The sequence below is a fragment of the Muntiacus reevesi genome, chromosome 5 (genome assembly GCF_963930625.1).
Source record: "Muntiacus reevesi chromosome 5, mMunRee1.1, whole genome shotgun sequence".
Taxonomy (NCBI): Eukaryota; Metazoa; Chordata; class Mammalia; order Artiodactyla; family Cervidae; genus Muntiacus; species Muntiacus reevesi.
Window position 1 is genome coordinate 8,387,704 of NC_089253.1, and position 27,339 is coordinate 8,415,042.

A 27,339-nucleotide genomic window follows, 5' to 3' on the forward strand; every position below is an offset into this window, starting at 1 on the left:
CTTTGCTAACGTGTGAGATGAGTGCAATTGTGTGGTAGTTTGAACATTCTTTGGCATTGCCTTTTTTTGGGATTGGAATGAAAACTGACCTTTTCCAGTCCTGTGGCCACTGCTGAGTTTTCCAGATTTGCTGGCATATTGAGTGCAGCACTTTCACAGCATCAGCTTTTAGGATTTGAAATAGCTCAACTGGAATTCCATCATCTCCACTAGCTTTGTTCATAGGAAATATTAATCTGTTCCCTAAAGTTCCCTATTCTAGCCTCCTGCAACTCTGCTTAGTCTGAAATAGGAAAGTATTTCAATTTCATGTAAATCTATTTTAAAGGCATATAATGGTCTATAGTTCTGCCAGAAATAATAAATACACTCTCCTGCCATCATGTGCCTTTTTTATAAAACTCTATGCACAGTTTCTGGTATAAAAAAAATTCATTACTTGAAAAGAAAACAAAAAGAAAACTCTGGCATGGCAAAAATATCATATAAAACTGACAAAATGAAAAAAAAAAAAAACTGACAAAATGTGCTAAAATATCAAGATAAAGAACTCACATTGAATCCACAAGCTTCCTGACTAGAGCAATTATATTCATTCCCCTTGGTTTTTCCTCATGTTTCTCAGTCTTTTGTTCCACTTTTGCATATGCTGCCTCTGGTGAATAAGAATGTGTGGGAATTTCTTCCTTCCCAACAATGAACCTAAAGAAAAGAACACAATGAGAGGGATTTTTTCACCTTAAAAAAAAATCAATGAGAAAATAAACTGATTTTGTTTATACACAAATACACTGTGAACAGAACCTTATCATTTGAAATAATATTTTCTGTAACTTATATAAAATCTAATCATCCTTTAAAAAAATAGACTTTTGAAATGTGAATACTCAGAAACTGTTAACAGCTATTTAACAATGCAGCATCTAAAAATCAAATTAACCAAGTAAATACAGCATGGCACTTGGATGAAGCACCTTTTAACTTAGGTCACTGCCCTTTTTAAGGCATTATGCACCTTAAAGTCTTTTCAAACAGAAAAGCAGATGAACTATTAATTTGGGTCTACTAATTAATGACAAAATTTCTAATTTTTTCTCTAAAATGACAGCTACAGACAGCTACAACTGAATGCATTTCTCATTTTTATTCTAAATTTATATATAATGTCACTGTGAATCACAAAACAGCTACAGTACAGTAGATGCTCATCTATACACACACAAGAAACAGAGGGAACTACAGAAGGAGAAACATACAGTGTTATTGTTCTGTGTCTTCCCCACATTATTTCATCAGAAAATTTCAAATTTGATGTTATTCTAATCTACTTATTTCTCTTGGGAAAAATCTAATATCTAGGAAGAGACATCATTCTTGTCTCATGAGAACTGGACTATATTTTTCCAAAGACAGTACAAAGAAAACATTACCAACTGTGAGATATCACTCACAGTATCCTTAATTGGAGTTTTCATCTCTGCTCTTTGTACCATCACTAAAAGAGTTGCTGTTCTTACAAAGAATAACTAAGCTTTCCTTAGTCAACTGTGCCTGCTGAACTTTCAGAAAATATCACAAAATAGAGATAAAACAGGAGATTGATAACACTACACTAAAATTCTGGAACATGTGGGTTATGACAAATTTAAATATTCTTAGGTTTGAGAAAATGGTTCCTATCAACAAGTGCAGCCCATCTGCTTAGGACAAACTTAAAACATCCAGTTTATCAGTGTAAGGAGCATGCAATGAGATTGTTTGCCACCAGGGGGCAGCTGCGCCTCCTTGGTATCTGCTTGGTTAAGTGTGGATGGAGAGTTTAGGGTCTGTACTACTGCTCTTTAAGAAGACAAAACTGTGCTAAAACAGATACAATACCATCTCTCACACCTTTCATAACACTGTCGCTATTTTGGCCAGGACTGACCACTCAAAGTGGCGCTCACCTCCTTGGAGATGCTGCCCCGCTGCAAGCCTCCTTTCTTTGCACTCTCACGGCCCAGGGAACACCTTCCTTACTCTTATATCCAGTGCCAGGCATGCGATACTTGGTTAATACACAGTGAATGAATACAGTATCCAATCTGAGCATTTATGACTACATGACAGGCACGACACTGAGCACTTTACAAATATAGCATTTAACCCCCACAGCAACGCTATGGAGTAGTACCGTAATTTCCATGACAGTTAACACGAAAAAGGCATCCTCTGTCATTACAGCCAAAACACAAAATACAAATTACAGCCAGAAATAGCCGTAAGTATTTGAACTTGCAATAGTTTGACTCTAAAGCCTGGGTTCTTAGTCTCCAGGCTTTGTACGCCAACTATGCTTTAAACTATGAGGAGTCAGACTTAGTCTACTTTCAGATTTCTGCATTGGCTCTTCTCTCATGGTTCTGTCCTTGACTCTTTCTATTCCCATAACTTCCACTATTATCTGACAGAACTAGCAAGAGTTAACAATCATCTTTCCAGAATATGTTCCTATAATACAGAGAAAATGTTAAGGGCAAATAGTCCAAGTCAGTCCTTCATTATAAGCAGATCTGAAGAAAACACGTACAAATATCAGACACACTGTGAGTTACCGCAAGGATTCTGGGAGTCTAAGGAAAGATTCAGGAATAAGGTAAAGTTTTCTCTCTAGGAAAACCAACTTTTGATTTTGTTACCAACTTTCAGTTTAACAAAGAATTCTATACACTCAGTGCAACAACAATAAAAAGATATTTTCTAATAAGTTTCATGGTCTTTAATGAAACATATGACACAGAGAAATTACTGCTCTGTTTTATGATTCAGTTATTATTACCAAAGAATTTCCACAACCAAAACTATTTCATTCAATAATATAGAAAGTTTAATTTCCTAATGTATGTGAAAATGCTTGGTGAACTATAAAATTCAATGCTAACCAACATCTTTACAGTATCGACTATGTGTCAATTACTGTGATAAGAGATGAAATACCAGGTAAAAAGGTCAGTGAGTCTAGTGAAGCTTATAATCCGAAATGTGTTTGATAACGCATGAGTCCTGCCCTAATGAAGCCCGTAATCTGGTGCCACACAATTAAGGACTTAGTTTTCCAGTAATTGTTCACATGTAGCTTTGTCTTTCCAAGCTCTTTGAACAGACCGTTCTTGTAATCTTCTTAAACACCCTAGAGTATAAGGCACACAATAGGCCCCCCAAATAGTGGTTGACTGACTGACTTATTTTTAGGAGGAAAATTAATAAATTACTCTGTTAGTGAAATGTCCACAAAGCCACTTTTGTAACTTTTAAAATTACTTGCAACTTAAAAGTGGAGTCATAAATAAATAAATATGTACTATGACATTACATTTTTTTAAAAAAAGCTAGCTTGCGAATTCTAACATAAAGGTATATAAAAGATGTAACTTACCTAAGTGCAGAGAATGTAAATCCTTTCAAACCATCTTTGCACCTAAAACAATAAAAATTTACAGTAATAAAATGATAACTTATTTTGAAATATAAAGCAGCAGTAGTAAATAGCTATTAAAATTTTTCCTGAAAATGATTTTCTGTTAAGGTGAAATTCTTTTAGGACAGTGCTGAGCAGTACAAATGGCCAAACAACAAACAGTAAAGCAAGCCACTTAACACAAAATGATTAAAATGATAATGCCTCCCCATGTCACACTAACACAATTTAAAGCTTAATTCTCTGATTTGCAGGCTGAAGAGAGATTTCATGTAAATCTTCTATGGGATCCACATGGACTTAAAATGAAGGCTGTGAGTGGAGTATTTTTCATTTCACCCAATCCTGGGAGGAGCAATCTGTTGTGAAGAAAAAGGCCACATATGCCTGCTGGGTGTGTTTTATATGTAGGTCAACTCAGGGTCCTGACTCCTCTTTACTTATTAATTCAGTGAGTGCAGAGCAATGTACAGTTGGCAGGTGCAAAAGGGCTTCAAGTTTAGTTCAACAGTTTTAACTTCTGAGCAAGGCCAATCAGAACAGATAGCACAGGCGGAGGAGAAGAGCAGAGGGAAGACTGCAAACATTGCTGAGCGCTTACTGTAATTGCTGGGCACTGTTTGCACCCTTTATATGCGCCGTCTCCTTCAATTACATCATATTCTATAAACAGGTGTATCTCTACGTCACGGCTGTGCAGAGGCCCCCAAAATGGGGCCATCTCCCAGAGGTCACAAAATAAACAGTAGTCAGAATTCATCTGACTTAAAAATCAAGGTTTTCTCTTAAACCTCCTCCTAAAACAGGATATTCCTTTTAACTGAGGAGACTCAAGCTACATGGCAATTAAAGGTGGGGGAGAAGGGAAGACTCTGATTGACAAAAAGCATTTAAGCAAGGTTTTAAAATAGGGGCCTTACTACACTGGTCTTAATGGTCTGCTCCACTGTAGGTACCATCAAGTTACCAGCGAATCTTTGTGGTTCCGGTATTAAAATTCCTTGGAGAAACTACAGATTGGTCATATAATGATTCTCTAACATACATTACTATTAGACACTGGGTATTCGCAGACAAAAAGCATAGCCTTAAATCTAATTGGGCAATTCTATCTGTATGTCTTTTATATGAAAGGTCACAAAGGAACAAAAATAAAAGAAATTGGTCTCGAAATTTTTAAATATACATTTTTATTGCAAGACATTATAGAATCTCAGGGAAAAAACTTAATCCATGTGCACTGAGATGTTTTAAAGAATTAAGAATTCAATTAAGCACTATAATCCACTTTGTGGTCTCGTTAACAGTGAGAATGCAACCAGAGAATTTAGCTAACATACTACGTAATTATCTACCCTATACAGAATGAGGGTAAAGGCAAAATAATGCATATGTTAAGCTAAAAATGTGCATGGGAAAATTACAGCATTAAGATTCTTCCAGTTATCTGTTTTCATCTGAAGAAAGTGTTTCTCAGTAATTTAAAACCCATAATTGAGTAATTTCTAGATAGATGGGGTGGTGAGGGGGTAGGCTGGGAGCCTACTGACTGGAAAACAGAGCAACAGATTGATTAAAAGATTATGTACAACTGGGAACAAATTTTGGTGTTGGTATGTTATTGTTAAAGGATAGCCATTTGTCTTTGCGCAGTGCTAAATAAAGGATTCTGACAACTTGGTCTAGTCAGGATTGCATTATTTGTGACCTTAAACAATAAATCTAACTGCAGACCAAACATCAAAAAGTAGCTTTCAAATATAAAAGGGCATCCACAAATGAATTTGCAATTTCATTATGATGGAAGTTTCGTTCTTTCAGCAGAACCCTGTGGGAAGCACTTCATATTGATAAAGTTTTAGCATGGATTCAAAAGGGGCTATTCTTCTTTCCATTCATGTGTATAAGATCTCTTAATGTAATTGAGGGTCAGATGTCTATGTCAAAAGGACAAAAAAGTAATTATTCCCAGAAAAAGAATGTTTAAAACAGCAGTACTGGCCTGCATTCTGACATCAAAAGTATCGTCTGAGCCCTAACCTAACTATGAGACACTACAGAAATCTGTGTTAAATGTAAAAAGTATGATATAAAGATTTATACAAAAGAGATCCCATTAGAAGAAAGGCACCTCACTATTAGATGGGTCTGGTTATTATAATGTAAATCAAATCACATTCTTCATTCAGACATTAAGGCTGGTTGATTTATTCCACAAATACTACTATAGTGCCTACTATGTGCAAGCTCCGGTTTAGGTTTTAAGGATTTAACTGTGGACAACACAGGTCTCTGCTTTCCTACCACTGACATCTTAGGTGGGGGAGAGAGAATTAAAGAAACTAAGTCAGTCATGTGGTGATAACTAAGATGGCAAAAAGCAAAGCAGGAAAAGGGGAGAAGCAGTGTCAGGCTGGGCCTTTTGTGTTTGTTTCTAACCTAGTGTGATCAGGAGGTAGGCTTCCCTGGTGCCTCAGAAGGTGAAGAATCCGCCTGCAGGGCAGGAGGCCTGGGTTCCATCCCTAGCCGATCCCCTGGAGGAGGGAATGTCTGCCCACTCCAGTATTCCTTCCTGGAGAACTGTGGCCAGGAAGGGCCTCTCAGAGAGTGAGAGGTGGAGTTTGGTAATTTGATCAGAAACCTGACTGAATTGAGGGAAGGGCATTTCAGTTAAGAGGACGCTATGTGGCGTGTTAGGAGAACAGCCAGGGGCTGGAGATGAGGCCGCGGTATCGGCGGCGGAAACGAGGGGGCGAGTGGTCTGCAGTTCCCGCAGGCGCGGCAGGCGTGGCAAGGACTGCGGGAGGATTCCAGCAGAGGAGTGAAAAGAGCTGTCTTAAATTCTAAGATAACAGATTGGCTGCTGGTTGGAAAACAGACTACCGGAGGCAAGGGCAGAGTCACAGGGCCTAATTAGGAGGAGAAAGGTGCCTGCGGCTGGACCAGACTGCAGTGGCAGACGTGGACAGGAAGGACTCTGAATGCGTTTCCAGGCAGAGTGGGCAGAATTTCTTGAAGGTTTGAATGAATGTGGGGTATAATAGAGACTTTACAAATTATTAAAATATTTTTGGTTTGAGTGAATGGAAGGATAAAATATCCATTTACAGGAGTGAGAAAGACTATTAGAGAAACAGGTTTTGAGGAGAAAAATCAAAGCTCTGTATCAGATGCGTTAAGTTTGAGGTGCATGTGAGCTGTAAATGGAAATGTTAGGGAAGCAAGCAGCTGGGTATGCAGATTTGGGTTCAAAGGAGAAGTCTCATCTAGGAATTAAGTGTCAATAAAGAAAATGAGCATTTTTTATTCCTCCATAACTTGTAATGCAGAAAATCTCTTCCATAAAAGAAAAACAAAACTTCATTTTGCTAATAAAATCAAAATCATTCTCTAATACAAAGTCATTCTAATTTTTTCATTTTTTGAAGGGGCATAAAAAGAATGCATTTAACTCATGTATACACAAATTCTCCTATTAAATTTAGTCTGTGCAAATGGCATAAATAACTGAATCTACAGTTACTAAATCTCTACAACTGCAAGGTTCTATGCTACCTATGATATAAAACAAAGCCAGGAGACAAAAAGGAGAAAAGAATTTGCAGCATTATATCAAACAACTTAGCTGATAAACAACTACTCATAGAGGGTCAGGTTGGAATTGCATACTATATATAAGAAAGAATTAAGTTTGATGTTATTGTATTAGAACACTACTTTTGGTCAAATAGTAATAGGAGGGAAGCCACAAAGACAATTTTTTTTATTAAAAATGCAAGTGCTGGTCAAAGAAACAGCTCTGCCCAGAAAGATTATTTATTTCATTCTTAACTTCCATGAAATTCCTTCCATGAGTTACTGGAAATGTCTCATGATATCTGGGATATACTTTTTTGAGACACGAAATATACTTCATTACAACATTGTACCAGCAGAGGTCACTAGTAAACCATTTTTGGAAGAATTTCTAGCTCTGATGTGATTTCACAATCATTTTCTTGCACATTTTCTTTTAAAAACAAATTCATAGGCATGCAAAATATTAATTCTAAATAAGTTTTAGTTAAACTGCATTAAGTTCCCCTAAGTAAGTATCACTAACATGAGACTTTTAATGATAGCTGATATTCAAGTTCCTATTATTCCCGAAGTTATAAAATCTCTAAGAACACCCTAACACTTGACACCAGCATAGGATTTGGCCACGTAAATGTGCTGCTTCATTATGTGCTTTATAGTAACCTGAAAACACTGAGAACTATTTTGACTCCTACAATTTTTTGTCTAGTCAGTTTTCATTTATTTGGTTAGATATAACAGACATAAAAGATACACTTTTATAAATCTCCTTTTAAATATTTCTAAGGCAGTGCATGATGCAGTGGAACAGAAACTAGTCATAATTTGCCTGTCAACCTACAGCAAATCACTGAAGGGCTCCATCTCGTCGCCTTCTAAAATAGGGCTGGACGTAAAAGACTGCCATAATGGCTTCCTTAAATGATTTCCAATTTGGAAGTTTTATCACTTATTACCATTTTATTTACTGCTACTATTATTATTTAAAATAATGATGGAAAATAAATGACTTATTCCAAATTATTTATAAATAATGATTTTGCCGTCAAGAACTTAAAAAAAAATAAAACATACATACAAATCCCTGAATTTATTTTGAGATTACTGGTTGCTACTAATATTACATTTGCTTACTGCTTATAAAATTTATACACGGAACTTACTCCTGCAAAGGTTGAAAGACACCTTCTCTTTTTTTAACTGTAAGATTACAAGACCAACTACTGCCATAAATATATATATGCTATAGAAAGACCTGTAAGAAACACTAAGTAAAAGTAGCAATTCTATAATCTAATGATAAAAGGTTACATTTTTGATATATTAAGCATTAATGCTAAACTATTATCAATGATAAAACATAAAATGCCGTTTTTTGTATACATATAGAATGTTATAGAAAGTGATCAAAAGTATACACCCCAAGCAGTTACTAGCAGTCTACCTACTGAAGTGCCCATTTAGTCGCTCAGCTGTGTCCAACGCTTTGCGACCCCATGGACTGTAGCCTGCCAGGCTCTGCCGTCCATGGGACTTTTTTCCATGCAAGAATACTGGAGTGGGTTGCCATTTCCTCTTCCAGGGCATGGGTTAAAAGACATGAAGGAAGAATGTAACTTTTCACTCTCTATATTCATATATCATTTAAATTTTCTATAAGTATACATTTATATATTATTTGTATAGTTTATTTAATTTAAAACATCAGTATCTGAACATTTAGGATAACACTGTAAAAGCTATTCGCCTCTATTTCACCAACACCTTGGCAGAGAATGTGAAAGTCAGTCAACTTCACTAATTAATACTGCTATAAAAGTTTTGCTAGAAGGCATAAAATTAATAACTAAAACAAATGATGTAGATAGAATTTTCTGAAATTATGATCCCAAAGAACATGGATAACTAGGGGACTATGATGACAAAAAAAGAAATGCTGAGTAAGTATCATGTCAGAGTTCTTTTGTCCTTTTTTCACTCACTGAATTGGTTAGAAGGAAACTCACAAATTGGTTAAACATTCTAGCATCTATTTTTATTCACTCATCATTTACCAGGCATCTAACATACAGAAGAGACTGTGCTGCAGACCATTTGAGTAATACAAAAATAAATTATATACTATCTCATATCATTAAAAAAGGCATCTGCAAAGTTATATGTATCTTTGTCAAATAAATGAAAATAATCTTAACTAAAAGTTCTGACACAATTGCTTGATTACTTTATTTCTACTTTATGAGTTCAGCTTCAAATTTCTTTAGTCCTGTATTTTATCTCCTTAAATCGTTTGATTTGAGAAAAGCAGCAGGGCTCTTCTTTCACTTATGATGGGATTATGTCCCAATACACCCATCCTAAGTTGAAAGTGAAAGAGGAGAGTGCAAAAAACAAAATATTCAGAAAACTAAGATCATGGCATCTGGCCCCATCACTTCATGGCAAATAGATCGGGAAAACAATGGAAACAGAGACAGACTATTTTGGGGGGCTGCAAAATCACTGCAGATGGTGACAGCAGCCATGAAATCAAAAGATGCTTGCTCCTTGGGAGAAAAGCTATGACCAACCTAGACAGCATATTAAAAAGCAGAGACATTACTTTGTCAACAAAGGTCCGTCTAGTCAAGGCTATGGTTTTTCCAGTAGTCATGTGAGAGTTGAACTATAAAGAAAGCTCAGCGCTGAAGAATTGATGCTTTTGAACTGTGGTGTTGGAGAAGACTCTTGAGAGTCCCTTGGACTGCAAGAAGATTCAGCCAGTCCATCCTAAAGGAAATCAGTCCAGAATATTTATTGGAAGGACTGATGCTGAAGCTGAAACTCCAATTCTTTGGCCACCTGATGCAAAGAACTGACTCACTTGAAAAGACCCTGATGCTGGGAAAGATTGAAGGCAGGAGGAGAAGGGGATGACAGAGGATGAGATGATTGGATGGCATTACCGACTCAGTGCACATGAGTTGGAGTAAACTCTGGGAGTTGGTGATGGACAGGACTGTGTGCTGCAGTCCATGGGGTCGCAAAGGGTCAGACATGACTAAGTGATTGAACTGAACTGAAACTATAATTTAGTAACTGAAACTGGATCGACAACTATAGATTTTGATTGATATCTGTTTATCATAAGAATATCAGAAAAATTGAGATGGGATTAATTAAAAGATTTTATTTTAGCTTTGTTTTTAAAAAATCTTCAGTGTTTTAATTACATACGTACACTCCAACAGGTTAAATCAATCATTTCAATTTACTACTCGGAACCTTGGATGTGCAATTAAAATACACTTCTTTGCTAAAACATACACAACAGGTTTTTTCCTCCTAGTCTACTATTATTTTAAGAATAAAACAGACTCAGAGAGTTTGGTTTCAGCCAACATACGGCACTTAATATGTGAAAACAAAATAGCTGATATTATGGTCCTACTTTAAGAAAGCTCATACACAAATATCTTAAGTTGGAACCACAACAGATGAAGAAATTTGTGGTAGATTACTTTGTTTGTTCGTGAATACATCATAGACCTTCCAAACAATTTTTAACTGCTTTCTTTAAAAGTGATTTTCCCCACTGCATTAAAAATATTATTTTTGATTTTGGAAAATGTTTTACAGTACATTTATTTCACATGGAATGGAACACTGGTACTTAGCTTTGTTCTCAATAACCTAAGGAAAGTTGGTGAAGCAAGGCAGCAGTTATGGGTAATCAAGTGTGATTGTAAGTCCCCAGATGATTATTGTGTACTTTTTTCTAGTATGTCTTGAATATAAATTGGAAACATTTGGATTCAAAATTACAGTAACAACTCCAATAGAATCATATTTCTCCTTAAACTTGGAAAGGCTGGAACTGTTTTTCCTTTAAAATCTAAACTAAGGAAGGTCATGCTCCAGGCCTTCTTTAAGAAGAAACCAAGAATCACCTTCAGACTGTTTCTAAAAGAAATCTTAATTAGGATGAATCTCCCTCTCAAAATGAACTAGTAATAACAATACTTGTTTCTGTTCATTTCAATCCTGTCCAACTCTGTGTGACCGCATTGACTGCAGCAGACCAGGTTTCCCTGTCCTTCAGTATCTCCTGGAGTTTGCTCAAATTCATGTTCATTGGACTGCAAGGAGATCAAACCAGTCAATCCTAAAGGAAATCAACCCTGAATATTCATCAGAAGGACTGATGCTGAAGTTGAAGCTCCAATACTTTGGCCACCTGATGGGAAGAGACAACTCACTGAAAAAGACCCTGATGCTGGGGAAGATTGAAGGCAGGAGGAGAAGGGGACGACAGAGGATGAGATGGTTGGATGGCATCACCGACTCTATGGACATGAGTTTGAGTAAACTCCGGGAGATGGTAAAGGACAGGGATTTCTGGTGTGCTGCAATCTGTGGGGTTGCAAAGAGTCAGACACAACTGAACAACAACTGTCCATTGAGTCAGTGATGCCATCCAATCATCTCATCCTCTGTCGTCCTCTTCTCCTCCTGCCCTCAATCTTTCCCAGCATCAGGGCCTTTTCCAATGAGTCAGCTAGTCAAACTAAAATATGTATAAAAGAAGTAGATTTTACTTCCATTGACCTAAACTGTTTCCAATTCCTAAGGAAATGGCATATGTTTACACTTGCCAAATTAACAATAGGCAAAAACCAAATTTAGGAGCAAAATTGCGTTTTACATAAATCCAAGGAAAAACTTACCAAGTTTCTTAAAAGCATGGCATTACTAAGGACAAAAATTATTTACATTAAACAAAAATTCTAACCACAATACTGAACCAAACTATTTTTTAAAGACCTTAAGACTGTCAAGTATTTTCACTTTTTTCCCCTCCTATAATGGTTGGGAAAAAGATTAAAATGAAGATTTTCAATGATATAGGATCTCTGAATCAATATAATTTATTTTCAAATTCACATTAGTATCTATGTTATTAAAATAATATAGCAATTGGTTTGCATACTGAACAAAATTAGCAGCTATTTAGGCTATACTTTTTCATGAAGTTATGCATATTTAATATCAAAATTCACATCTAAAATGAAATATGCATCTTTGAATAATGGAGCAAAAACACTATTTTGGAAGCTTTTAGAAAACTACAGTTTTATGATTAACTGAGTACTACAGAGTATCTAACTCCAAAAGAAAAGCCTTCATTTAAAAACTCCAACTTATTTCATTCATCTCAAAGGTGATGGACTTGTGTTACATATGACAAAAATTGGGCAAGTTAAAATACTGGAATCCCGCTAGACTATAAATGGTACTAGAAAAATGAAATATTAGAACTAAACTAACCTAAGAGAGTTGAACTGTAAGATTAAGAAACCAAGGCCTGGGGAGATTAAATGATCTGCCCCCAGACAGATTCTGGTCTAAGACAGCATCACACACAAGGAAATCTGTTTATATCTCTATAACTAACTCTCTGTGCCTGCTGGGGTCCCACTGGGGAGAAGAAACACCACAGGGAAGATGAGAGATCCTGGGCTGTATGAGATAAATCACAAATCACCTGAATAGAAGGAGAGAGCAATATCCCCCCAACTAAAATCATGCAAAGACTTTATAAGGGACAGAAGAGCATGGATAGCAAGGAACCGAAACCCTCCCCGTGAAACGTGATTGGCCTGACTTTGTTCAGGACTCTTTGCTGCCTTCTCTTATCTACCTCCCTCTTCACAAGAGTGATTTTTTACATAAGTCTCTCCAAAAGTTTGTGGACAATCGCAATCGGTATTAAATCTGCCACCGTTAGCAACGTGAATTCCAAAAGCACCTCAATTCCAAACATGAGTACAAAAAACAGGCCTGGAACGAAGCTGTGTTGTGTTTTCGATCACAGACCAAATAAGAAATGGACCTTCTGAATTCATGAGATCACTTCTCCCTTATCTGTCTCTCAGCAGCAAACTGTACTAGCAGTTACTTTCAGATATATTTCACACTCTCTCACCTCTCTCATCTTGGTTACCCTGGTCCTTCCACATGCAATCCATTCTCTAACCACCCTCCTTGTTCAAGAGGATTGCTACCAAGTCCAACAGGAATGACAATTTCTCCCACAATTGTATGTGACTCTTTCTCAAACTTCTTTGCTCTTTGTATATTTTTGGCAGGTTTTATTTGGCTCTTGGTAATGTGATAGCTGACACGACTGAGCGACTGAACTGAATATGATAGCTAGTCAATCTTAAGGGAAATACTGAATACTCATTGGAAGGACCGGGATGAAGCTCCAATATTTTGGTTATCTGACGTGAACAGACGACTCACTGGAAAAGTCCCTGATGCTGGGAAAGATTTGGGGCAGAAGGAGAAGACGGCATCAGAGGATGAGATGGCTGGATGGCATCACTGATGCAATGGACATGAACTTGGGCAAACTTTGGGAGATGGTGAGGGACAGGGAGGTCTGGCGTGCTGCAGTCCATGGGGTCACAAAGAGTTGGACAGAACTGGGTGACTGAACAACAACGTGATACTAATTTCCAAAATTATCTATTCCATTCTACAAAACTTATGTTTCCATATGGCGTTTTGTGTGTCCATATCTCAGAAATCAAAAGCAGTTTATAGAGCTTACGTCTTCAATAATGATGCTGGGAAACAGTTTGCATCGTGTTATTATAGCATTTGGGCTTCCTTGGTGGCTTAGTGGTAAAGAATCCGCCTGCCAATGGAGGAGCCTCAGGAGATGCGTGTTTGATCCCTAGCTCGGGAAGATCCCTGGAGAAGGGAATGGGAACCCATCCCAGGATTCTCGCCTGGAGAATCCCATGGACCGAGGAGCCTAGCGGGCTAGAGTCAATGGGGTCACAAAGAGTCGGACACCACTTAGTGACTGAGGAACAACAACAAAACCGCAGCATTTATTGTGTAATTAAAGTATCCAGAAATATGAACTAATAGACCACATAGTCAGGAAAGGCTAGGTCAGTGATTCTTGAAGCGTGGGTCGCCTGGGACAGCATCAGCATCCCATCGGAATAACTTGTTAGAAACTGAAATTTTGGTTCCCACTGCGGTCCTCATGAGTTCAGAAACTCTTAAGAGTGGGGTCCAACAACCTGTGCATTCTGTATTTTAACAAAACCTCCACATGATTCCAGCGCATGCTGCAGCTTGAGAACCATCAGGCCAGGTTACATTGCGGTAATAGAATTTCAACAGTTTGAACAGCCAAAGGTTATTTCTTGCTCATGCAACATATCAAACAAGAGTTGGCTAAGTCCCAACTACATGTCATCTTTATTTCAGGCCTTAGGGTGATGGAGAAACATCTACTCAGATCTGCTGAATTGTCAAAGCAGAGGAAAAAAGAATAGAGGACACTGTGTTCTGACTCAAAGCTTCTGCTCAAAAGTAAACATAAATCATTTCCACTCATATTTTATTAGCCAAAGCAAATCTAAGGCCAGGCATGATGTTAATAGGTCAGTGAGTATAATGCTTCCCCAGGGAGAGACAGCAAAGGCTTTTAAACAATAACACAGCCTACCATAACACGCCAAGCATATTGCTGTTGAAGATCAATTTTATTTGTTTGCTATATTTAACAAAATTCAAGGCGCAATTCCCCTTTCCTCCCAAATCCTACCATCACTTACTCTTTCACATAATAACTTCAATGTTTCACTTTAAGTATGATAATTCTTAAAATCTGCTGCTGATTTCAGAAACAGGCTTGTCTACAGCATATTAATCAGTATTTTATGTATATGCATAAACATGTGTATGTGCGTTCTGAGCTCCGTTTTGTTCTAATTACTAAAGCATTCAGGAGTTTCACACTGTCCAGTTATGTATCCCAAATGCCTACATCAGTGCATAGCATATAGGCCACTCAACAACTTACGTTGAAAGAAAGAAATCTGTATCTGTCTAGTAACTGCAAACATTATTTTTGAGTTATATTTCTAATTGGGTATCATGTTTCTTGGACTCATTTTTTAACAGCAATTCTAAGCTTTTTAAAAATATTTAGTATCTAAAAATATGTTTATTTTAAAATCAGCTACCCCATTACGTATTAACTCCCAGTGTTCAGCCTTAATATAAAATTTTAATAGGTTTTTCTCTGATAATTTGGCATGAATTGACACTTAGACATAAGTGTGCATAAACAGGGATCTAAAAAGGAGTCTCTAATCTTTTCTGAATGAGGAGCTATCTTTTAACACCTGAATGAAATATAACAGTGATTGTGATATAAAGCTATCAAGGCCAAAAAGCAGGAGTGGGAATGCTGCTATAGACTTGCTTACACTGAACTAGAAATTAGAACTGAAAAAAAGAGGGTTTCCAAGGGACCACTAGTGGTAAAGAATCTGCCTGCCAATGCAGGAGATGCAAGGGACGTAGGTTCAATCCCTGGGCCGGGAAGATCCCCTGGAGAAGGAAATGGCAATCTGCTCCAGTACTCTTGCCTGGGAAATCCCATGGACAGAGAAGCCTGGTGGGCTACAGCCCATGGGGTGGCAAAGAGTCGGACATGACTGAGCGACTGAGCACACAAAAGAGGCGAGCCCATAAAGTTCACAGGTCGGGGCATTATTCACACTAATTCATGCAGGTAAATATTTCACCAACATTCACTCCGAGTGGACTATGGACCAGACAGGCTGTCAAGTGCTGGGGACAGCCAGTGTCCGTGGTCTCCAGGAGCTCACAACCCTGAGGGGTGTACGTGTAAGAGACAGGAGCTACTGCACTGCAGGGAGCACTTTAATATGACGCACCCGGCGCTCAAGGCGCACGCGGGAGGGGTGTCTAAGCCCGGCTTGGTCATGGCAGGCTACCCAGAAGAAAAGAGAGACCTAAGATGGCACATGCAGGCAGAAGAGGAGGAAGCGAGCAGACAGGGACAACCCATGTGAGACTCAGCCAAGGGAGACACTGGACACCCAGGAACTGAAGAGGCTTAACGCGAGTGGCAAATGGAGATAAGGAGACACAGCAGAGAAGGGCTTGGCACAGGCCAAATGTGTCAAAAACGAGTTTGAGGGATCTCCCTGGTGGGCCAGTGGTTAAGACTCCAAGCTCCCAATGCAGGGGCTTGGACTGATCCCTGGTCAGGGAACCAGATCCCACATGCTGCAACTGAGAGTTCGCATGTCACAGCTAAAGACTCCACAGGCCGCAACCAAGACTGAGGGTCCCACGTGCCACAACCAAGGCCGAGTTGGTGCAGGCAAATCAATTAATTCTAAAAAATGAGCTTGACAGGGGCTCTGTATCAACCTCGAGGGGTGGGATGGCGAGGGAGATGGGAGGGAGGTTCAAAAGGGAGGGGACATATGTATACCTATGGCTGATTCATGCTGAGGTTTGACAGAAAACAACAAAATTCTGTACAGGGATTATCCTTCAATAAAAAAAAGACATTTTAAAAACATGAGTTTGAAATTTACCTCTAAGGCAAAAGACCCCGTGTCCCAGAACAGTAAAAGTGGCTCAGTTGTGTCTGATTCTTTGTGACCCCATGGACTATATATACAGTCCACGGAATTCTCCAGGCCAGAATACTGGAGTGGGTAGCCTTTCCCTTTTCCAGGGCATCTTCCCAACCCAGGGATTGAACCCAGGTCTCCTGCACTGCAGATGGATTCTTTACCAACTGAACTATCAGGGAAGACATGACCAGACTTGTGTTTAACAAAGATATTCCAAGTGTAGCTTTCATGACTTACTATTGAATCCCACCTTGTTGCTTATTTTTAAACTTCAATCTCACTTAATAGCATTTGTTTGAACTTTTAAAATATCAACTTAGAAACTCAATTCTGCTGAGAGCAACTGATATTAAAGCCATCTAAAAACTTATACTGCTCTTTAAGATAATAGATTAAATTACACATCAACTTTAAGACATTTTAATACATTCTGCCAGACTAACAAATTGGTTTTAAAATGACTCTTTTCAAAACTAAATGAGGTCAAAAAGTATCAAGCTTTAAGATACTATAAAATTCAAGTAATTAATACCAGTTAAAAGCCAAAAAAAAGAGCAAAAAACAAAAAACACCTCTATTTCTTGCTTTGCAATCAGGAATTCATCTAGACTATCTCTGTCAGAGAAAGTAACCTCATTTGCAGCATCCATAATGTAGTTGTAGATATTGCTCTGTGTGCATACAATTAATAAAGTCACAGAATTTACTTACTGTTGGGAACAGAGAAGGATGCTGAAAACCAAGACTGCCAATAAGGCACATTGGATGGAAGAGTTATATACCTTCGTGTGATTAACGCCACATCCAGTTCTCTTGTTACTGCGATTTTCTTCCCAGCCCATTCCTAACGTTGAACATTCAGACACTCTAGTTTTCCTGCCATCGGCTGTAGTTTATTCAAACTTCTCTTGCAGGTTACAGGAAAACTGTGTTGTTTTCGAAGTGCTCTCAGTTTTTATGAATAGGTTCCTTCACAAAGGTCCCTTCTATGAGGATGACATGAGAAATCTTAAGTGTGATGTCCCTTATCAGCTTTGTAGTTCCAATTCTGTGGATCTTTTTTTTGGCAGAGTTGGGCAGGGGGAAGGAAGATTAGGGTACTGGTTACAGGAATAACCTGATATTTTTGAAAACTGTAGAAAAAGATGTTCGATTTTCCTTCAAGCTTTATAAGAAGCAAAATTCTACAAGGTAGAAAATGAGAATAAAAAGCCTTTATCAAACTTTTGGAAAAACCAAGTTTTTTGAATATACACATAAAATGTGACAACAGATTTATATGCAAACAGTCACACTCATCTTAAAAACAAAACAAAATCCTCTCTAACCAGCCTAAACGAGAAACAGGGAGGAATTAAAGGTCATCCAAAACTATTGGGAAGGCCCATATTCTTTCAAAGGCTTCCACTGTAAAATAGAGTTCAGTAAACAAAAACAAAGCCATCTGGAAAGTATTTCTTAGATATCGATCCCGTGACATTGATAATTTCGAAATGCAGGAGAAAGAAAACACAGCTACTCCTACTTGGCCAGTGTTCCATTTACTTTATCAGAGCCAACAATGTTAATGACTTAGAACAGTCTTAGGGTTATCACGAATTTCGGTCTTAAGGTTATCATGAATTCCAACAGAAAAGATCAGTCATCCACAAATAGGTCAGTAGATAAATATGGCCTGATATACTGAGAGGTTAATTCCTTTCCTTCTAGTGAGTATTCTCCCAGTTTAGACTCCATAATTGATCAGGCCAAAGACAGTCTGAGAATCTCATTTTTAATTCTGGCTCTTTCACTAAATAGTTACAAGATCTTAAAATGAAACTTCGGTTTTTCATCCTTAGTTTCTCTAAATATAACACAAAAAGATGGAATTGAATGATCCTGAAGATTCCTTACAACTTAAAAATTCTGATATAGACTATTATCTGCAAATTTTTATCATTTGCTCCAACTTGATACAGTTGCAACCTTCTTCTGGGTTCTCAAATATAAATATAATTCAACAATACTAAATTGATATGAAATGGGTTTAAACATTCAGTTTGAGGGGCTACTGAAGGTATCTCTTCATAGATTTTAAGTAGAAAAATACTATAAAATTAACATTCTACACAAAGTAAAGTACCTTCTAATACAAATGGACAAACTAAATACTCAAATGTTCAAAGTTATATTTTTACCTTCAGATAGCTTATCTATTTCTATGTGCATGCCCAGTCGCTCGATTGCGTCTGACTCTTTGTGACCCTATGGACAGCAGCCCACCAGGTTCTTCTTTACCCTGAGTTTTTCAGGCAAGAATACTGGAGTGGGTTCCCGTTTCCTCCTCCAGGGGATCTTCCCACCCAGGAACTGAACCTGCATCTCCCATGCGTCCTACATTGCAGGCAGATTCTTCACCACTGTGCCACCAAGGAAGCCCACCTATTTCTGTATTGGTCTAATAATTTCTATGTGTGAAAATTACCTGAGATCTGTTGAACTAAGTACAGCAAATAACCGAGCCCCGTTGAAATAAGAATAGAGCATACTGCTTATAGTACCGTCTGCGGGCTTCCCAAGTAGTCGTGCCAGTGACAAAGAACATACCTGCTAACGAAGGAGACGTAAGAGATGCAGGTTCGATTCCTGGATTGGAAAGGCCCTCTGGAGGAGGGTATGGCAACCCACTCCAGCATTCTTGCCTGGAGAAGCCCATGGACAGAGGAGCCTGGCGGGCTACAGTCCATAGGGTTGCAACAGGTTGGACACAACTGAAGTAACTTTGTATGCATGCACCATCTATATTTGTTAAAAGCTGACTTTCTGCAATATGCTCTTGCTTTACCAGTTTTGAAAGGTGGAACATACTCAGGCAATACTTTATAGGAAAATATCTTAGACTATTTAATATATCTATATTCTAATATCTAACAAGAAACCATCTTAAAACATTTAATGAGCCTACATTAGAAATGCTTAAAAATATATTAAAGATACTAGCAAGATCACACACACATATTTAGGATTATATATGCTATTTCTCAAAGATGTGCAAAACTGATGTACAGACACATCAAAGTAGCTCTAATTAAATATTAATTCTTTGCTTAAATACCATCCTAGCTAGTGTCCATTGGGTCAATTTCCCTGATGGCTCAGAAGGCGAAGAATCTGTCTGCAATGCAGGAGACTTGGGTTCAATCCCTGGGTTGGGACGATACCCTGGAGAAGGGAATAGCAACCCACTCTAGTATTCCTGCCTGGAGAATTCCATGGACAGAGGAGCTGGTGGGCTACAGTCCCTGGGGTCACAGAGAGTCGGACACGACTCAGTGACTAACACTTTTACTTTTCATTAGTGAACATCCCTTGTGACTTTATATTTTCCTTTGCATATGTAAACTGAAATGCTGCTGAGTCAAAAGCAACAATATTATTTAAAATACAGAAAATAATCTTCTGTTCAGTGCCACATAATTAGGGTGCCTGTGGAGGCTGGCAGTAGGGAAAGTGGGAAGAAAACTAAACTCCAAACTGTCTTGTTTTTTCGCACTGGGACTCGATGAAAAATGTATTTTGTCTTCCAACAAGTTTATGTGTATGGGCTACATTCTAGGTTTTCAGTATCCTGCCAGACAAACTTCTAATACACAGAGTGATTTTTTGGCAACAATGCATCAAAACTCTACATGTGCAGAGTCACTCCAGTGCCCTTTCCTAAAACACGGTCACCCAACAGCCAAGTCACTGAGAGGTAGGCTTTGACCTCGTGGAGCCTGTAGCGGTTGCTAGCACTTAAATACAGGAATTTACTTTTGACTTCAAGCCATGCCTTGTTCTGCATCTCATTTTTTCTTTTTTTTTCAGAAAATAGGAAGGGGATTCAAACTCCAGAGGCAAAATTCCAAGAGGTTAAAGAGGAGGGAGAGTCTAGTGAAAACACAAAAGACAATCGCACAGCAGGACAGAAGAAAATAACAGTCTTGTATTCAGTTTGAAATAAAATCACCCAATGTAATAGTAACACTTTACAGACTTTTTTTTTTTTAGTAGAAAAATTGTCGGGGCCTCAACGTGGAGACAAGGGCTTCTCAAATATCCATTCATTTAAATAAAACAAAAAATGAAGGAGAGGTTAAAGATGATTTGCTCTAGAAATACAATAGATGCTTCTTAGAATTCCTTAAGGGGAAAAAAAAAAGATTTCTTCAGAAAGCAGTGCACTTACAAATCATATTTTATGAATGTCTTGCCTAGTCTTCTGTAATATGAGGATGGGAAGATGAAAATGTGGTATTTATTTCTCTAGAGTTCATTCACTCCTCCTACTAATTCTACACTTGAGTCAGGTCAGAGTATCTATCACAAGACAAGACATTTGGACCTTTCTGAAAAAGTCAGTCAGAAAGGTACAAGGTAGGGAGGTACTGGTGGAACCTGAGGGAGATACGTATGGAGCAAAGCGTTGGGGAGCTAGTAAGTGAAGCAGTGGAGACAACGAGGACAGCTCTGAAAAACGAGCAGAGACTGTTTAGAGCTAAATCCTGCCTTATTTGATTGTTCATTTCAAATAAGGCTGGATTTAGCCCTGACGGCTGCAGCACTAACTCACAAATTCACAATCAGCATTTTCGCTTTGCCTACCAGGTCAGGGAGTCATTGGCAGAATGGTGGGAGCTGGCCCTGAGGGAATGTGGGAAAGAAAATCAGACACTGAGCAGGGTTTCATTTTTAGCGTTCAGCAGCTTTCAGACTGGCAAGTTTTGCTGACATTTCTAGCTTGGGAGGGGAAGGCTTCCTGAATTACTGCCACACCCATTCCACCCACTCTAAAGACTGGTCTGGAGACCTATACTCCCCAAAACAGTACAAAATACATCTCATAAATCTCATATCTGGTATCCTTGTTTAAAAATACTCAAGTTTCATTTACTTTTGCTAGGACACTTGAGACCAACTCTATCTACACCATTAGCATAGAACTCAAACACCCAAAGTAAACAATATTTACCAAACAACGTCTGGGGGGAAAACATAGATAAACAATAAGAAGGGACCTGAATAGACTAAAAGGACATTAGCTAATGCACCTGGTCTTCTGCTTCTTCCTCCATAAGACAGGAGGGGGGATAATTTAAATAACATAAATGCATCTATCAAGAGCAATGCCTGGAACGAGACAGGTATTCAGTACAAGTTAAGCTCCTTTCTCCTTTTCCCTAGGGTTGTGTTTTTTTGTTTTTTGTTTTTTTTTTTTTTTTACTATTTACGGTTTTCTCCTTTTTCCTCCCTGGTGTTTGGAACTTTTTTCTGAATTTATAATCTCAGCCTTTAAAAATCTATGTGCAGATTCCAAAGGGTGATATCCATTTTGTGAACAATATTATATATTTGTTCTATTTTTCTTTATAACCATAGTCTTTTAGAAGGACTAAAGACTGGTAGAACCACGAATATCAATGAACGAGGCAATGAAAGTATCTAAAACAATAATAAAAATAAACAGCAAGGAATAAAGGATCCTAGGAAAGGATAGTACCCGTGAAGTCAGTTATGGTCAAGAAAATTAAAAAGACCTCTGACTAACAACGTGGGTAGGTAATAACAACATCTATATGGTGTTTCATTTGATCCTCACAACATTCATTTTACAGATAAAAAGACAGGTTTAGGAAGTAATCTTGTCCAGGATAGATCAGCTAATAAATCATTACAGAAGGAACCAAAATGAGAATCGAAGACTTCTAAATCTAAGACTTCATGCAGTTCAGCATAATCACAAAAGTAACTACAGCTTGCTTATACGTGATTTTCTAAAGATTAAAATTAATAGAGTGGTGATACAATGCATGGTACAGCTTTCTTTTCTTCATTGATACTAGAATCGTGAAAATCTGATAGACATCCATAGTAAGTTAATGTCACCATACTGTAGTTCTAGGGAGCTGCAGGGAGTTGATATCGATCAACTGAACCCAATAAGACTGGAATTAGTGACATATATTTTAGTCCTGCTGTAAAATTTTGAAGGGGGCTTTTCTTCTAAGGATTATAGTTAAGAAGGAAGCAATCAAAAGTGATATTTTAGAAGTAAACTGATAGGTCATCTGATACAAGAAAAGTATTTTATAGTTGACAATCCACCTAGAAGAAACCAAATTGAGACTTTTACAGATGTTTCTTCAGGTGCATATAATTTGAATCTGAGAAAAACTGAAGTTCTTGTTAAAAAAAGAAAATCAACATAAATCTGTAGTCTAAGAATAATGACAGCTAATACTTTTTCAGAAAATGTTATTTTTTAGAACTTTTTTTAAGTTTATGGGATTGTGAAGGCTATGAAACAATTTTAATAATAAACAGAAGAGTCTGACAAGTCATATAAACCAAAACTAGATGTGAAAGTGTTTATATGTTGGCGAATAAAATAAAAAAGCAAAAATTAACAGAAAGATTCAGGATATGACCATAAATCATAATTTACCACCAATCATATGGTAAGTGTGAATAGGAGTCTATCTCCTCACATTAAGGGGTTGTAACTTCTGAATTAGAAGTTCTAAAGGAAAAGTTCTGTTAAAAGCTGTAGGACAGCCTACTGAGTTCTACTGATCCGGCTAACTGAACAGTCTGAGTAGTTTTTAAAACAATATAATTCTTCCTTAAAACTAGTCATTTTTTAAGACCAATTTTGGAATTTATAATCCTATCAATATAAAAATGTAAGCATAAACAATGATTTTTAACATACAAATCTAAGTAAATTTCTTAGAAACTTAGAAAAACAAAGAATTTAAACTGCTTAAGACTCAGATAGGCATCTTAACCAGAATTGTCTTTTTAGTCTAGATGCTATCTGAAATCTAGACGTCCAAGAGAAAAACCTCAAACAGCTGGAATCCAGCTTAAATACACAAAATAAATCACTTCTGACTGCAATCCACTCTGAAAAGCTCTCATTGGGTTTCCACAAGCAACAAAACAAATAAAACAAAGAAGGTTAGCACTAGTAAACTGGGTTTACTAATTGTGCAGCAGGAGAAAAAATACAAAAGCAACAAAAGACAGATCAGAACTCTGTGAGATCCATGACCATCTATTCAAGATCTTTGACCCTTAAGGTCAGAATTCTGTTCCTGATATACTTGTGAAATAAAGATAAAGAAGGTTTTCTCATTCTAGTTCAAAGTCTTAAATCATTCATTGAAAATGTAAGTCATTTAAGATGTGTCAGTTGATAGACTGTGTATAATGAACAAGTCAGGTAAATATTCATATTCAGACCTTTAAAACAGAGTAGATTCTTTAAAAGAGTAGATTCTTCATCTCCCCTGAAAGTAAACAAGGCTTTACTTGGCTACCCTATATTCCAGAGCACACTGTCTTACAGGAAAACAGAGTATTGATCATGACCCTTAGTTTCATGTATTATTTTGGAAATGTACACCATACATAAAATTCTCTACATTCATGAAAAGTTTTTATGTGTCACCAAAAACAATCATGAAATCTAAGCTGTGAATTAAACATGCAGTAAGCTTAGAAAACCGTTTGCAGTTTACTGTTACCTTCAGTGGGAAGAAAATACCTTTCCAATGAAACATGTTTTCTTCCAAAACACTTTTTTTATATAATAAAACTCCCACAACCATGTGAAATAAGACATAGTATGTCTTCCATACTTTAAAAGGAGATGGACAAGAACACTTATCTCCTGTGAGAAAGGGAGAGTTAGCAAGGAATTTCTTCCTCGTCATTTAGGACTCTCAGTTCAATAATCATCTTTTCTTAGGTGCCTAAATAAATGAAACAAATGGGTGAGAATTTTTTCATCCACCCGCTCCCCATAAGGGAACTGGAACTCCAATTTTAAAAATACTACTTTTCATTAAACTGTTAATAATATAACATATATTTTAGGTGAATGCATAATTAGACTTCACTTATCACTTCATGGAAGAGTTTCCCTGTAGTTTGGATATGGATCATTTTTAAAGTCATTATTTAATTTTTTATAATATGTTTCTGTTTTAGGTTTTGGGTTTTTGGCCACAAGGCATGCGGGATCTGTGCTCCATGACTAGGTATCAAAGCTGCACCCTCTACACTGGAAGACAAACTCTTAACCACTGGACTGTCAGGGAAGCCCCTCCCCGAGTGTGGCAGTCACTCAGTCTGACTCTCTGTGACCCCGTGGACTGTAGCCCCTCCCCCAGGCTCCTCTGTCCATGGGGTTCTCCAGGCAAGAACACTGGAGTGGGTTGCCATTCCCTTCTCCAGGGGATCTTCCTTACCCAGGGATCGAAGTTGGGTCTCCAGCATTGAAGGCAGATTCTTTACCATCTGAGCCTGAAAACTACAGCAATTATGACTTCTGCCCTCTCCAATTTGTTTTCTTGCATTACCCTCATTATATGCCATGACTGCCCCCAAATCCCATTCTACTACTCCTCAACCTTTGTCTTCACCTGTGTCAGTTACTTAAACTCTCATTCAACATGTACTTAAAAAATCAGTATATATAAAAAGAAATCATTTTGAAGAGATGAGGATCCAAGGATGGTGACTGCTAGATACATACTTAATACCATTCTCCCTAGAGTTCTCCCTTAGGAGCAGAAACCCATTATGCAGTAAGGCATTTATCCAGAATAAAAGACCACAATCCCCAGTTTGTATGGCCACGTGACTAAACTCTGCGCAATGAAAGGAGAGCAGAAGTGTTGTGTGGGGCTTTGTCTAAAGAAAGCTGGTTGCCGTGGGAGAAGTCTCTTTTTCTACCTCTGGTCATTTACGTTCCTGCTGGTCTGTAAGACAGGTAACAAAGGCTGGGGTTCTCATAGCCATCTTAGCACATGGAGTCGTCTTCCGAATGAAGTTTAGAGACCTCCCTGCTGGCCCAGTGACCAAGACTCAGTGCTCCCAAGGCATGGGGCCTCGGTTCAATCGTTAGTCAGGGAACTAGATCCCCCATGCCACAACTAAAGGAGAAAAAAAAAAAGATCACGCGTGCCAGCAGCCAAATAAGTATTTTTTCAAAAAAAGGAAAAAGAATGAAGCATATTCAGAAGGGTGGTGAAAGAGTGAGCAAGGACACAGTGAGTGGGGAGTTACCACATCAGCCCCGTACTGCCACCTGGGGTCCTCTGATGTAAGAAATAAATTTATCTCATGTTTAAGCCACTGTATTTTGAGTTTCTCAGTCCTAAGCACTGAAGCCAATTCTAGTAATCCATGAGACTGAGAAAATAAGAAATAGAATGCAAGAAAGAAAAAGTTTTATTTTTTATGGGTGATATTCTTCCTAAGACCACACTAAACCAGTTTAGCATAATGCTTAGGAGCATCTGGGTCCACGTCTGACTCTGCCACTTACACCAGCGACTTAATTAACCTTCTCTATACCTCGATTCGGAGAAGGCAATGGCACCCCACTCCAGTACTCTTGCCTGGAAAATCCCATGGACAGAGGAGCCTGGTGGGCTGCAGTCCATGGGGTCACTAAGAGTCAGATATGGCTGAGCGAATTCACTTTCACTTTTCACTTTCATGCATTGGAGAAGGAAATGGCAACCCACTCCAGTGTTCTTGCCTGGAGAATCCCAGGAACAGCGGAGCCCGGTGGGCTGCCATCTATAGGGTCACACAGAGTCAGACATGACTGAAGCGACTTAGCAGCAGCAGCAGACCTCAGCTTTGGGCTTCCCAGGTGGCTCAGTGGTAAAGAATCTGCCTGCCAATGCAGGAGATGCCAATTTGATCCCTGGGTCGGGAAGATCCCCTGAAGAAGGATCTTCTCAAACATATACAAGCTCCAACATTGTAATATGGGCTCAGTTAAATATATTTGTTTAATAAGAGGTAATTTACTTCACTAGGAAATTTTGGAAACATATTTCCAAGAGAGGATAATGACATCATTTGGTAAGAAAACAATTTTTATTTTGTTTTACTACTTTATAGGTTAAATGAATCATTAAAGAGAAAGATTTATTAGTAACTTTTCACATTATATTAGTAGTTTATTAATGTGATCATATGATCATTAACTCAAAGCATATAAAACTTTGATGTATTTTCTTTCAGCAGCATCAGACACTTCAGTTCAGTTCGGTTCAGTTGCTCAGCCGTGTCCGACTCTTTGCGACCCCATGAATCGCAGCACGCCAGGTCTCCCTGTCCATCACCAACTTCCGGAGTTTACTCAAACTCATGTCCATCGAGTTGGTGATGCCATCCAGCCATCTCATCCTCTGTCGTCCCCTTCTCCTCCTGCCCCCAATCCCTCCCAGCATCAGGGTCTTTTCCAATGAGTCAACTCTTCGCATGATGTGGCCAAAGTATTGGAGTTTCAGCTTCAGCATCAGTCCTTCCAATGAACACCCAGGACTGATCTCCTTTAGGATGGACTGGTTGGGTCTCCTTGCAGTGCAAGGGACTCTCAAGAGTCTTCTCCAACACCACAGTTTAAAACCATCAATTTTTCGGTGCTCAGCTTTCTTCACATTCCAACCCTCACATCCATACATGACCACTGGAAAAACCATAGCCTTGACTAGATGGACCTTTGGTGGCAAAGTAATGTCTCTGTTTTTTAATATGCTATCTAGGTTGGTCATAACTTTCCTTCCAAGGAGTAAGCGTCTTTTAATTTCATGGTTGCAATCACCATCTGCAGTGATTTTGGAGCCCAAAAAAATAAAGTCTGACATTGTTTCCACTGTTTCCCCATCTATTTACTGGGAAACTTAATTTCAATGTGTCCATTGATCAATCTACCACATTAACAAATAGAATTCTATAGTCCTTAAACTGTAGATGTTTCATTTGTAGATGTTTCATTTGACTTATAAATTT

General features: G+C 38.1%; 1 protein-coding gene across 1 annotated transcript in view; it reads right to left on the reverse strand.

The window, feature by feature from the left end:
• TMEM135 (transmembrane protein 135) overlaps positions 1 to 27,339 on the reverse strand; it is a 256,954-nt gene that overhangs the window by 20,690 nt on the left and 208,925 nt on the right. The window contains exons 7-8 of the mRNA XM_065936872.1: positions 3,416 to 3,457; positions 556 to 702 (exon numbers count right to left, since the gene is read on the reverse strand). Coding sequence (XP_065792944.1) covers positions 556 to 702; positions 3,416 to 3,457 — 189 coding nt within the window. The remainder of the gene's footprint in view (positions 1 to 555; positions 703 to 3,415; positions 3,458 to 27,339) is intronic.